General features: G+C 44.7%; 1 protein-coding gene across 1 annotated transcript in view; it reads left to right on the top strand.

Annotated features, from left to right (window-relative positions):
- Positions 1–11,489, top strand: part of LOC126482147 (odorant receptor Or2-like) — a 163,000-nt gene extending 151,511 nt beyond the window's left edge. The window contains exon 10 of the mRNA XM_050106123.1: positions 11,430–11,489. Coding sequence (XP_049962080.1) covers positions 11,430–11,489 — 60 coding nt within the window. The remainder of the gene's footprint in view (positions 1–11,429) is intronic.
- The last annotated feature ends 1,573 nt before the right edge of the window (positions 11,490–13,062 follow it).

The following is a 13,062-nucleotide window of genomic DNA, read 5'->3' as shown; positions in this document are numbered from 1 at the left end:
GGAATGATACTGCTCAGTTTTAGTACTGCAACTAAAAATTTTCATTTCATAGCAAAGTGTTACTGTATATAGGTGATGGATATTCAGAGATTCTTGGGCTGGACTTTCCCAACAAACACCACACAAAGCTCAATCTTTTGTGGTATACAATATAACTCAGTGGGGATTTGTTTCCATTGTAGGATATAGCCACAAGGGAGTTAATGTCGCAAGCACACCCACCATGGAGGTAGAAACCATACTGCACACTGAAGCCTCTCCAGCCCGTAATGAAGGAGTTCACGGATCAGCAATTGGCAGAAGGTGTAATAGAGCATAGCTATAGACCATGTAGTGCAGCAGTGGTCACTGTACCAAAGAGAGACTGGGTGGTACAAGGAAATAGAGATTTTATTGTGACTATTGATTTCTCAACAGATGTCCAATTCCAAGCATTGTGGAAACATTGGACAACTTAGGACAGTGCCAGTATTTTACAATGTGGCTCTAAGAAGTGGATTTCACCAGTTGGAGATAGTCCCAGAAGATAGACCAAAGACAGCTTTCACTGTACCATGGCATCGTTACCAGTACCGTAGAAGCTGTTTGGGCTTAAAAATGCACGTTACAGAGGTTATTAGCTGGAGTGCTACTTGGACTGAAGCCCGAAACACGCATTGTATATTTGGATGATATCATTATATTCTCAAAAGGAGTGCCAGATCACATGAAATGCTTGGAAGACATGTTCAGCAGACCATCAGTACATCTGCCTCTTGACATAGATAAATTGCATTCTGCGCAGGCCAAGTTGAAGTATCTAAGACATATGATTAGCAGGAAATGTGTTCAAACCGATCCTTGCATATAGAGGCAAGCTAGAACTTTGCAATAGCACAGGCCATGAAACAATTACAGTCATTGGTTCAAATGATTCTGAGCACTATGGGACTTAACATCTGAGGTCATCAGTCCCCTAAAACTAAGAACTACTTAAACCTAACGAACCTAAGGACATCACACACATCCATGCCTGAGGCAGGATTCGAACCTGTGACCGTAGCGGTCGCGCGGGTCCAGACTGAAGCACCTAGAACCGCTCAGCCACACCGGCTGGCTACAGTCATTTCTGAACTTATGTAAATGTTGTCTAAAATTTTTAAAAAGTTTTGCACAGATAACAGAACTATTAAATTAGTTATTAAGGAAATGTAGCAAATTCAAGTGGTCAGTGGAATGTCAAATGAAATTTGAAACAATGAAGACAGCATTAGTTTCTGATGTACTGATCTTTCCAATTTTGAGAAGGAGTTTACCTTCTCATGGAATGTCAGGAGTGGGGCAGTTGGTTGTATTTTGATCCAGATTCTTGATGGAAAGAAACATCCAGTAGCATATGCTTCAAGATAGCTGAATATAACAACTCCACTATGGAAAAGGAAATGCTAGCCATTATATTTGTGATCACAGATGTGTGCTGTTATTTAAATGGCCAGAAGTTTAACATAATAACAGATCACACATAGCTGGTAGGGTTGAAAGTTCCTTCAGTTAAATTAACAAGGTGCGCACTCAAACTCTATGAGTTCGATTATGAGGTTATTCATAAACCAGACAGAAAGCACATGAAAGTGCACACATTGAGTAGAAAGTTGCAGTATTGAACGCACTAGGTGAAAGTGTAATGGAGTGGCAGAGAGTGCAGGCACCTACAAACACTCTCAGACATCCAGGTCACAACCAAAGTTTGTGATGCATGATGGCTTACTTTGCAGAATAACTAAATGCGGACCATACATAGTGGCTACAACAGCACTCCAGGACATGATGTCACAACGGGCACATGGCCATATTTTGTTAGGTCATGGAGGATTCAGAATGATGGACAGATGATGCATGGAAAGATTATGGTAGAATACAAGAAAGCATCATGTTGAGAAGTAACGGAAGGACTGTGTACCTTGTGCAACAGAGCAGAGTTTAGTCATCAATTACTGAGTTTGATATTCTGGAACTGTTTAACAGAACATGTGCAGGAAATAAATATGTAATGACAATTATAGATCAATTTTCAAGGTTTATAACAATAAAAGTGATTCTAGACAGCAGGATAGTACAGTAGCTCTCACTGTAGTTAACAGCTAGATACTTAAATTTGGTGTGCGATACCTTAATTATGGATCAGGATACAAATTTTATATCAGTCTTGAAGAAGGAGTTATGTCATGTGCTTCAAATTGAGAAATTACATACAAGCTCGTTCCATTCATAGACTAATCGCAGAACAGAGAGAGTGCACAGGAACATTCCTAAAATGTTATTATGTTAATAGTCAGCACAATGATTGGGATACGCACCTCCAACACACAGATTCTGTACATAATTTTGAAGTATGTACTAGCACAGATATGTCACTATTTAAGATAGTGTATGTTAGGAAAATACTGTCCCCTCGGATATGATTCCTAAACTAGGATCTAACTGTGAATTAGTCAAAACGTTTCTAAAAAGGATAAGTGAGGTGTGGCCGAAAATGAAGCAAGCTAACACCAAAGCCTTGGAACAACAAGAACAGTTGGGACAGCATATAGGAATGCCACCTCAGTATTGAGTGGCTCAGAGGCTTTTAGGTACTAATCCTCACAAAGGAAAGTCGAAGCAGTTCTTTACTAACTATCAGGATCCTTAGTAAGTCACAGAGAAGACTTCATCAGTGAACATTAAGGCGTGATTTCCAAGTAAAATATATCAACGGAAGCTCTGATAGCAGCTGTTTTTACTTGGCATCCTTTATGGGACCACTGAAACAACTGTCATCACAACTGATTCATTTTGGACAAGTTATGTGATGGTGTGGTGGCAGAATTACAGACTGTAAGTACACAATGCACTTCATTAATCTCTTATCTCTCTCATTGTCTTAACATGAGAGGCAATAATAAACCCGAAGTAGCATAGCTGAAAAACAAAGTTTTCAAAGCTATCTCATTTGGGCAGCTTCATTAATTCATCCTGTCTGAGAAGTGCCTTGCATAGAATGCTTGTGTCTACTGTATGTTGTCCAACACTCAGGGGTCCTTGTAGGACAATAGTAGTGCTGTGAAGAACATGCACATTTCGCAATATCATCAGCAAATTGTGGTGAAACTTCGATTGGCTTCCAAAATATGCTCCACTTCAAACCCACTACTCCAAAAGCAAAGGTCTGGGAAAGCGTTTGTTGAAATATTCATTCCACAGATCTAAAACACATTGACTATAATACACTCCTGGAAATGGAAAAAAGAACACATTGACACCGGTGTGTCAGACCCACCATACTTGCTCCGGACACTGCGAGAGGGCTGTACAAGCAATGATCACACGCACGGCACAGCGGACACACCAGGAACCGCGGTGTTGGCCGTCGAATGGCGCTAGCTGCGCAGCATTTGTGCACCGCCGCCGTCAGTGTCAGCCAGTTTGCCGTGGCATACGGAGCTCCATCGCAGTCTTTAACACTGGTAGCACGCCGCGACAGCGTGGACGTGAACCGTATGTGCAGTTGACGGACTTTGAGCGAGGGCGTATAGTGGGCATGCGGGAGGCCGGGTGGACGTACCGCCGAATTGCTCAACACGTGGGCGTGAGGTCTCCACAGTACATCGATGTTGTCGCCAGTGGTCGGCGGAAGGTGCACGTGCCCGCCGACCTGGGACCGGACCGCAGCGACGCACGGATGCACGCCAAGACCGTAGGGGACCGCACCGCCACTTCCCAGCAAATTAGGGACACTGTTGCTCCTGGGGTATCGGCGAGGACCATTCGCAACCGTCTCCATGAAGCTGGGCTACGGTCCCGCACACCGTTAGGCCGTCTTGAAATAAGAACACCGTGAATTCATTGTCCCAGGAAGGGGAAACTTTATTGACACATTCCTGGGGTCAGATACATCACATGATCACACTGACAGAACCACAGGCACATAGACACAGGCAACAGAGCATGCACAATGTCGGCACTAGTACAGTGTATATCCACCTTTTGCAGCAATGCAGGCTGCTATTCTCCCATGGAGACGATCGTAGAGATGCTGGATGTAGTCCTGTGGAACGGCTTGCCATGCCATTTCCACCTGGCGCCTCAGTTGGACCAGCATTCGTGCTGGACGTGCAGACCGCGTGAGACGACGTTTCATCCAGTCCCAAACATGCTCAATGGGGGACAGATCCGGAGATCTTGCTGGCCAGGGTAGTTGACTTACACCTTCTAGAGCACGTTGGGTGGCACGGGATACATGCGGACGTGCATTGTCCTGTTGGAACAGCAAGTTCCCTTGCCGGTCTAGGAATGGTAGAACGATGGGTTCGATGACGGTTTGTATGTACCGTGCACTATTCAGTGTCCCTGGTGTACGGCCAGTGTAGGAGATCGCTCCCCACACCATGATGCCGGGTGTTGGCCCTGTGTGCCTCGGTCGTATGCAGTCCTGATTGTGGCGCTCACCTGCACGGCGCCAAACACGCATACGACCATCATTGGCACCAAGGCAGAAGCGACTCTCATCGCTGAAGACGACACGTCTCCATTCGTCCCTCCATTCACGCCTGTCGCGACACCACTGGAGGCGGGCTGCACGATGTTGGGGCGTGAGCGGAAGATGGCACTGCGTAGGATCCTACGGTCTTGGCGTGCATCCGTGCGTCGCTGCGGTCCGGTCCCAGGTTGACGGGCACGTGCACCTTCCGCCGACCACTGGCGACAACATCGATGTACTGTGGAGACCTCACGCCCCACGTGTTGAGCAATTCGGCGGTCCGTCCACCCGGCCTCCCGCATGCCCACTATACGCCCTCGCTCAAAGTCCGTCAACTGCACATACGGTTCACGTCCACGCTGTCGCGGCATGCTACCAGTGTTAAAGACTGCGATGGAGCTCCGTATGCCACGGCAAACTGGCTGACACTGACGGCGGCGGTGCACAAATGCTGCGCAGCTAGCGCCATTCGATGGCCAACACCACGGTTCCTGGTGTGTCCGCTGTGCCGTGCGTGTGATCATTGCTTGTACAGCCCTCTCGCAGTGTCCGGAGCAAGTATGGTGGGTCTGACACACCAGTGTCAATGTGTTCTTTTTTCCATTTCCAGGAGTGTATTATCCTTCTCACGTTGCATAAAGCGAAACACACTAGAAGAATAAAATATACCACCTTCCCCTTCCTTTCTATTTCCCCCAACATCGATTATAACGAATTTCCCCTGGTGATCTGCAACCGCTTATAGTATGATTGAAAGAGCAATTTTATGGCTGTAAAACTTTGTACCAGAATTTTCTGGGCATTCTAGACGAATGTGTTTTTTGCCAACGTCACCGACTGCAGGTGTAAATTTCAGTATGTTATATAAATCATTTACAGTATTTACAAAAACACTTTTGCATGTGGTGTGGTTCGAGGAAATCCCACAACATTTTGGTAGTTGACTCCACAATACTTATGACGGTTGTGAATCCTATTGTGGATGTCAGAGCCATGTCTCAAAAACTACTTCTGGTTTCTAGGGACCTGTAACAATTCTTGTTTCGTCAGCAAATGATGTTATTTCATTGGAAAACACTATAGTAGCTTGAATATCTGTTAGATGTGGAAGTTTTACCTATTAATCATATGGCAAAACATTCTCCTCTTTGCGTAATATCATTTGCCAAAATATTGTATCGATATCTGAAACTTTTTATGAGATATGAGGAATGTTACAAATACTTCATTCTAGCTTTTTCGCTCTCACACGAGTTGAGACGAAGTGCTTTACAAAGCGATGGAAATTCTTGAGACTGGTAACAGTTAGCGATATCCTTCTAAGTTTAAAGAATAATTCAGTATTTTAGCTATGGAGAAACACATGACCTAACACACACCAAACGCAAATTCATAGTGACCCCTAGTTTTCTAAGAAAACTTTTCGAAATTATTGCTATAGGTTGCTTAATTTTGAAATATTATGTCCATTAAAGAAATGATCGGCAGTTCATCATGAGGCTGACAAGTAAAGCTATGAGATGCACGAGAATCAAATTTTTTACCAAGTGGTTTCTTTAAAACTGGTTGAGAAAGATAGCACATCGGCCGGCTTGTGCGTTTGCCGTCCACGCAGTGAGTGAAGCGAGCCTCCCGGCCACGGCGCCGCTCCTTGCCCTGGTATTGGATTGGATTGTTTGGGGGAAGAGACCAAACTGCGAGGTCATCGGTCTCATCGGACTAGGGAAGGATGGGGAAGGAAGTCGGCCGTGCCCTTTCAAAGGAACCATCCCAGCATTTGCCTGGAGCGATTTAGGGAAATCACGGAAAACCTAAATCAGGATGGCCGGACGCGGGATTGAACCGTCGTCCTCCCGAATGCGAGTCCAGTGTGCTACCACTGCGCCACCTCGCTCGGTTGCCCTGGTATTCCCAGACACGAAGCAGCAGTGTGGCAGCTGCCTGACATACACCTCCGCTCTGTGCTGTAGCTCCGCTCCACTATAATCTGGGACTAAGACAGTTGGGAAGCTACCAGAAAATAAGCATGATACGCACAGTGTGCGTTAGGCACTGTGGTCATGCGACAAGTAGTAATATTTGGGTTTTGTTATGTTATATCCAGTGCTATTCAACACATTTAATATTTTATTCTTGTTCAAGTGTTAATGTGATTTTATATTAGTTGCCATGGATCGTTACAGGTTGTGTTTTGAATATGGGTTATTTCGTAGCTGATTTGTTTTGTATACGTGATTTGAAAGAGGGAGGGAATGATGGAAGTTCCTGTACTCAGGTGGCAGATCAGCAGGGACAACCAGATGAGTAGTTCTAGTCCTTACAATATGTGATCAAAAGTATCTGGACGCCCCCAAAAAATAACTTTTTCATATTAGGCGCACTGTGCTGCCACCTACTGCCAGGTACTCCATATCACCGACCTCAGTAGTCATTAGACATTGTGAGAGAGCACAATGCGGCGCTCCGCGGAACTCACGGACTTCGAATGTGGTCAGGTGATTGGGTGTCACTTGTGTCACATGTCTGTACGCTAGATTTCCACACTCCTAAACGGCCCTAGGTCCACTGTGAAGGGACACATACAGCACAAAAGCATACAGGCCAACCTCATCTGTTGACTGACAGAGACCGCTGACAATTGAAGAGGGTCGTAATATGTAATAGGCAGACATCTATCCAGAACATCACCCAGAAATTCCAAACTGCATCAGAATCCACTGCAAGTACTATGACAGTTAGACAGGAGGTCAGAAAACTTGGATTTCATGAGCGAGTGGCTGCTCATAAGCCACACATCACGCCGGTAAACGCCAAACGATGCCTCGCTTGGTGTAATGAGCATAAACATTAGATGATTGAACAGTGGAAAAACTTTGTGTGGAGTGACGAATCACAGTACACAATGTGGCGATCTGATGGCAGGGTGTGGGGATGGCGGATGCCTGGTGAACGTCATCTGCTAGCGGGTGTAGTGCCACCAGTAAAATTCGGAGGCAGTGGTGTTATGGTGTGGTCATGTTTTTCATGGAGGGGGCTTGCACCCTTGTTGTTTTGCGTGGTACTATCACAGCACAGGCCTACATTGGCATTTTAAGCACCTTCTTGCTTCCCACTGTTGAAGAGCAATTTGGGATGCCGATTGCTTCTTTCAACATGATCAAGCACCTGTTCATAATGGACAGCCTGTGGCGGAGTGGTTACACGAGAATAACATCCCTGTAATGGACTGGCCTGCACAGAGTCCCTACCTGAATCCCACAGAACACCTTTGGGATGTTTAGGAAAGCCAAAAAAGGAGAGGAGCTGTAGAAGATGGGTGGGTGTGTTGGTAGAGGGCTGCACACAAAGAGGGTGGGAGACAAGAATATGGAGGAGATGTTCCATAAAAACACGGGAGAACTGCCGGATATCAGTAACGTTCTGCCACAATATTTCGGCGCAGAGTCTTCTGGCCATCTTCAGGTGAATGCCACTGTAGTAGTACTGGCGAGTACGCACTAAGCTCCGCTATTTAAAGCCTTCTGAGGTGACATTGCGCATGCGCTGCTCAGCGTGCGCGTCCATAACGGCTCCGTGCGCTGCGCCTCGCGCCCTCCACTGTGAAAGCCTGGCGTATCGGTATCAGGTTGATTTCCATCTTTATGCAGATAACTACGTCGACTACGAAGTTTCTCTATAACAGGATTCCAAGCAGAGTTTAGCTGATAACCGCTATCTCGATTGATGAGAGTCTCGTTGTCAGACAATCTTATTTCCACAGAGTCATTGATAATCAAGCTCCAAAAGTTTGATGTATGGGCCAAAATTTTTGTGTCGTCGTAATTCATGGAATGGTCTGTGGAAATACAATGTTCGGCGATTGCGGACTTGGTGGGTTGGAGAAGGCGAGTATGCCGCTGGTGTTCCACAATGCGTTCCTGCACAGTTCGTGTCGTTTGCCCTATATATGATTTGCCGCATTCACCCGGAATTTTGTAAACACCTGGTTTACGCAGGCCCAGGTCGTCTTTAACGGATCCCACCAGTGATGAAATTTTGGAAGGAGGACGAAAGATGACTCTCACTTGATACTTTCTCAATATTCTGCCTATCTGTGAAGAAATATTCCCAATAAATGGTAGATAAACAGTCGACCTGAAAGCCTCTTCCTCTTCCTCTTCCTTGCTCCGTCGTTTGTAGGTCATCATCACTCTGTTCACTTGCCTAGGTGAAAAGCCATTCTTCAAAAATACTTTTTGCAGGTGTTCCAGTTCCGCTTGAAGACTGTTGGCGTCAGAGATAGTATGGGCCTAAGATCCACAAGGAAAATATGCCATTACGTCCAATTGTGAGTAACATTGGAGCAGCCACCTACGACCTAGCAAAATTCTTGGCATCTTTGCTCAAACCAATGATAGGCAAGTGTGCACTTCACATAAAGAATTCTAGTGATTTTATCAGTCGACTTCAGTCACTACAACTGCAAAGTAGTGACTTATTGGTCAGTCTTGATGTGGTTTCACTGTTCACAAAGGTGCCTCTGGTGGACTCACTACACCTCATTGGCAATATATTTGGTGCAGACATTACAGCGTTGTTTGAGCACACTCTCTCCTCTACATATTTTATATTTAACAACGAATTTTACGAACAATCTGATGGTGTCGCCATGGGGAGTCCTTTGACTCCCCTGGTGGCCAATCTTTTTATGGAGGATTTTGAGGAGAGAGCACTCGACTTTGTCACTTTTAAACCGACAGTATTTTGGCGGTACGTTGACGACACTTTTATAGTGGCCTCATGGTCTGGACCGTCTCCAAGAATTTTTGCGTCACATGAACTCCATGCATGAAAACATAAAGTTTACCATGGAGATAGAGAAAGATGGTTGTTTGCCATTTTTAGACGTATTGGTGCGACGGAAGAGTGATGGCACACTTGGTCACTCGGTGTACAGAAAGCCCACTCATACAGACCTATATCTACAAGCTACTAGTTGCCACCATCCAGCACAAACAATGGGCGTTCTCAAAACCTTGGTCTACCGTGCCCATACTATCTCTGATGCCAACAGTCTTCAAGCGGAACTGGAACACCCGCAAAAAGTATTTTTGAAGAATGGCTTTTCACCTAGGCAAGTGAACAGAGTGATGAACACCTACAAACGACAGAGCAAGGAAGAGGAAGAGGCTTTCAGGTCGACTGTTTATCTACCATTTATTGGGAATATTTCTTCACAGATAGGCAGAATATTGAGAAAGTATCAAGTGAGAGTCATCTTTCGTCCTCCTTCCAAAATTTCATCACTGGTGGGATCCATTAAAGACGACCTGGGCCTGCGTAAACCAGGTGTTTACAAAATTCCGTGTGAACGCAGCAAATCATATATAGGGCAAACGACACGAACTGTGCAGGAACGCATTGTGGAACACCAACGGCATACTCGCCTTCTCCAACCCACCAAGTCTGCAATCGCCGAACATTGTATTTCCACAGACCATTCCATGAATTACGACGACACAAAAATTTTGGCCCATACATCAAACTTTTGGAGCTCGATTATCAATGACTCTGTGGAAATAAGATTGTCTGACAACGAGACTCTCATCAATCGAGATAGCGGTTATCAGCTAAACTCTGCTTGGAATCCTGTTATAGAGAAACTTCGTAGTCGACGTAGTTATCTGCATAAAGATGGAAATCAACCTGATACCGATACGCCAGGCTTTCACAGTGGAGGGCGCGAGGCGCAGCGCACGGAGCCGTTATGAACGCGCACGCTGAGCAGCGCATGCGGGACAGTGGTGGTAGAAACTATTGTATGGAGAGTGTGGGTACAGTAGGTTAATGTAGGTTCAGGAGCAGTGAATGTGTTGTAAGGATTATCCCTTCTGTGTAGCTTAGAAAAGATGGTGGTGGAGGGGAGGGTCCAGATGGCTTGAGTAGTGAAGCAGCAATTGGAATCAAGCATGTAATGTTCAGTTGTATCTTGTGCCACAGCGTGGTCTACTTTATTCTTGGCTACAGTTTGGCAGTGGCCATTCATCCTGGTTGACAGCTAGTTGATGGTCATACCAATATAAAATGCTGTAAAATGATTGCAGCAGATCTGGTATATGACATGGCTGCTTTTCAAGGTGGCCCAACCTTTGTTATGGTACGATAAGCCTGCAATAGGACAGGAAGTGCTGAATGAGTGGCTTGAGCAGGTCTTTCAACTGGGTCTTCCACAGGGATATCATCGATGTGGCAGGATGCTGGGACTGTGAGTGGCATAGGAAAGAACTAGGATGTTGTGGAGGTTGGATGGGCGACAGAACGCCACTTTAGGAGAGATGGGAAGGATCTTGGGTATGATGTCCCTCATTTCAGGGCACGATGATAAGTAATCAAAGCCCTGACGAAGGATGTAGTTCAGTTGTTCCCATCCGGGAAGGTGGAAGGTTTGGGGGTGTCTGGGGAAATGGCAAAAATACTGTTTTTCCTTTCATTTCATTATATAGGCCTCATTCGATTATAACTGACTGTTTTTGAACGAGATAACTTTTGTTTGTGTAGTGACAATGTTATAGCACAATAAAATACTTTTCTGCCATTACTCATGCCAAATAAATCCACTACCAACTGAAAGATTGTTGGGTCGCCACACTGCTTATCTAAGTATGGTGCTATACGACAGGGTCCTGTGTCCTTGTCTTCCTGCAACCTGTGAAAGACCCATCCAGGTAATGAAATGGAGACTAATAGTTTATTGTGAAGTCCAAATCACAGCACAATTTGACTTTTGCAAATACACAAAGAATTAACACAGGCATAAGGCACATTAAATGACAGAAAATATTGTACAGCCGACTGGAAATTGAGTCTCTAACTTATGGGTTTGGAGTGTGATACTTTAAGATTTATCAGGTTAAATATAAAAAGAATTACAGCATGTTTTTCTTTTTGTTTTCAGCTTCTAAATGGGTCGTACAGCTTCCTTGCTGTTCTGCTTCAGATGAACAACTCCAACTGAGAACTGGACTCGACTAAGATTGGGTTCTGCAGATATTCCTCAAATGGCGCTGCCGTTACATTAAAGAGGAACAAACCATGCAACCTTAATGCAGAATCTTTTAGCTCAGGCTTGTAGGTTTTACGTTTGTTTCATGCAGACAGTCCACTACCACTACCGGCCGTGATACCAGTCCCTACACTTGCACTTGTGGTGGACTTGCAAAGGCTAATATTCGCACCAAAATTAAAGTTATTCATTGATCTATATTTGTTTTAAAACAAAACCATGGAATTGTTCACAGTACCTTCCTAATATCTACATGAGGGAAAATATTGTGTGTCTTCTGGAATGCAGTTAGAAATCACTTCTCAAAAGCAGTCAACAAATCTCTTATGTATCTGTATACATACAAAGTAAAATACCTGCTCCTGTTTCCTGAATGTCATATTTGGTAGTATTCCCCCTTACAGTTAATTAGGGAACCTATAGGCGTAAAAAGTTAACAAAATAGAAGAAAAAAAATTCATGTTTCAGTATTGTGTCTTTTATGATGTAACGAATTTCAGTCACTGAAAGCTATACACCTTGCACTATTGAATGTTGGTACATAAGTTTAAGTGTGATTATTATTCTTTAAAATTTTTTACTCATTGAAATAAATACATTTTATCTTAACTCAGTTGAACACTAAAACTGACAAGTAACAAATTGTACTATCTTATGGAAATTCACTGAAACTTAATTACATTTTCCTTAGTAAAAGAGTGTACAGGAGAAAGGGAATTTTGTTCTACACTCATGCTCATAAATTAAGGATAATGCTGATACATGGTGAAACAACACTCTGGTGGGCGGTTTGGGGGTTTAAATCACCTCAGGGTATGACCATGCGGTGCATTTGACTTGCGGTCATCACACAGTGGTGCTGGCAGCAGTCCACATATGCAGAGGTGTGTTGGTGTATGTCAGAGTACGGTGCAGCAAGTAAGTGTGCAGATGTTTTCGGACGTGCTAATGGTGACAATGGCTCAATGAACACACATTGATGACTTTATGAGGGGTAGAATACTAGGGCGACTGGAGGCTGGTCAAACACAGCAGGTCATAGCATCGGCTCTCCGTGTACCACAAAGTGTGATCTCAAGATTATGGCAACAATTCCAGTAGACTGGAAAGGTGTACAGGCACTACAGTACAGGGCGTCCATAGTGTACAACACCACAAGAAGACTGATATCTCACCATCAGTGCCCGCAGACGGCCATAGAGTACTGCAGGTAGCCTTGCTCGGGACCTTACTGCAGGCACTGGAACGGTTGTCTCCAGACACAGTCTACAGATGACTGAACAGACATGGTTTATTCGCCCAGAGACCTGCAAGGTGTATTCCATTGATCCCAGGTCACAGAAGAGCCCATAAAGCCTGGTGTCAAGAAAACAGTACATGGTCACTGAAACTGTGGCCCAGGTTATGTTCATGGATGAGTCCAGGTATAGTCTGAACAGTGATTCCCACTGGGTTTTCATCTGACATGAACCAGGAATCAGATGCCAACCCCTTAATGTCCTTGAAAGGGACCTGTACGGAGGTC

This window comes from Schistocerca serialis, chromosome 5 (genome assembly GCF_023864345.2).
Source record: "Schistocerca serialis cubense isolate TAMUIC-IGC-003099 chromosome 5, iqSchSeri2.2, whole genome shotgun sequence".
In the NCBI taxonomy this organism is placed as follows: Eukaryota; Metazoa; Arthropoda; class Insecta; order Orthoptera; family Acrididae; genus Schistocerca; species Schistocerca serialis.
The sequence above is the reverse complement of the archived record's forward strand: the minus strand, read 5'-3'. Positions and strand labels throughout refer to the sequence as shown.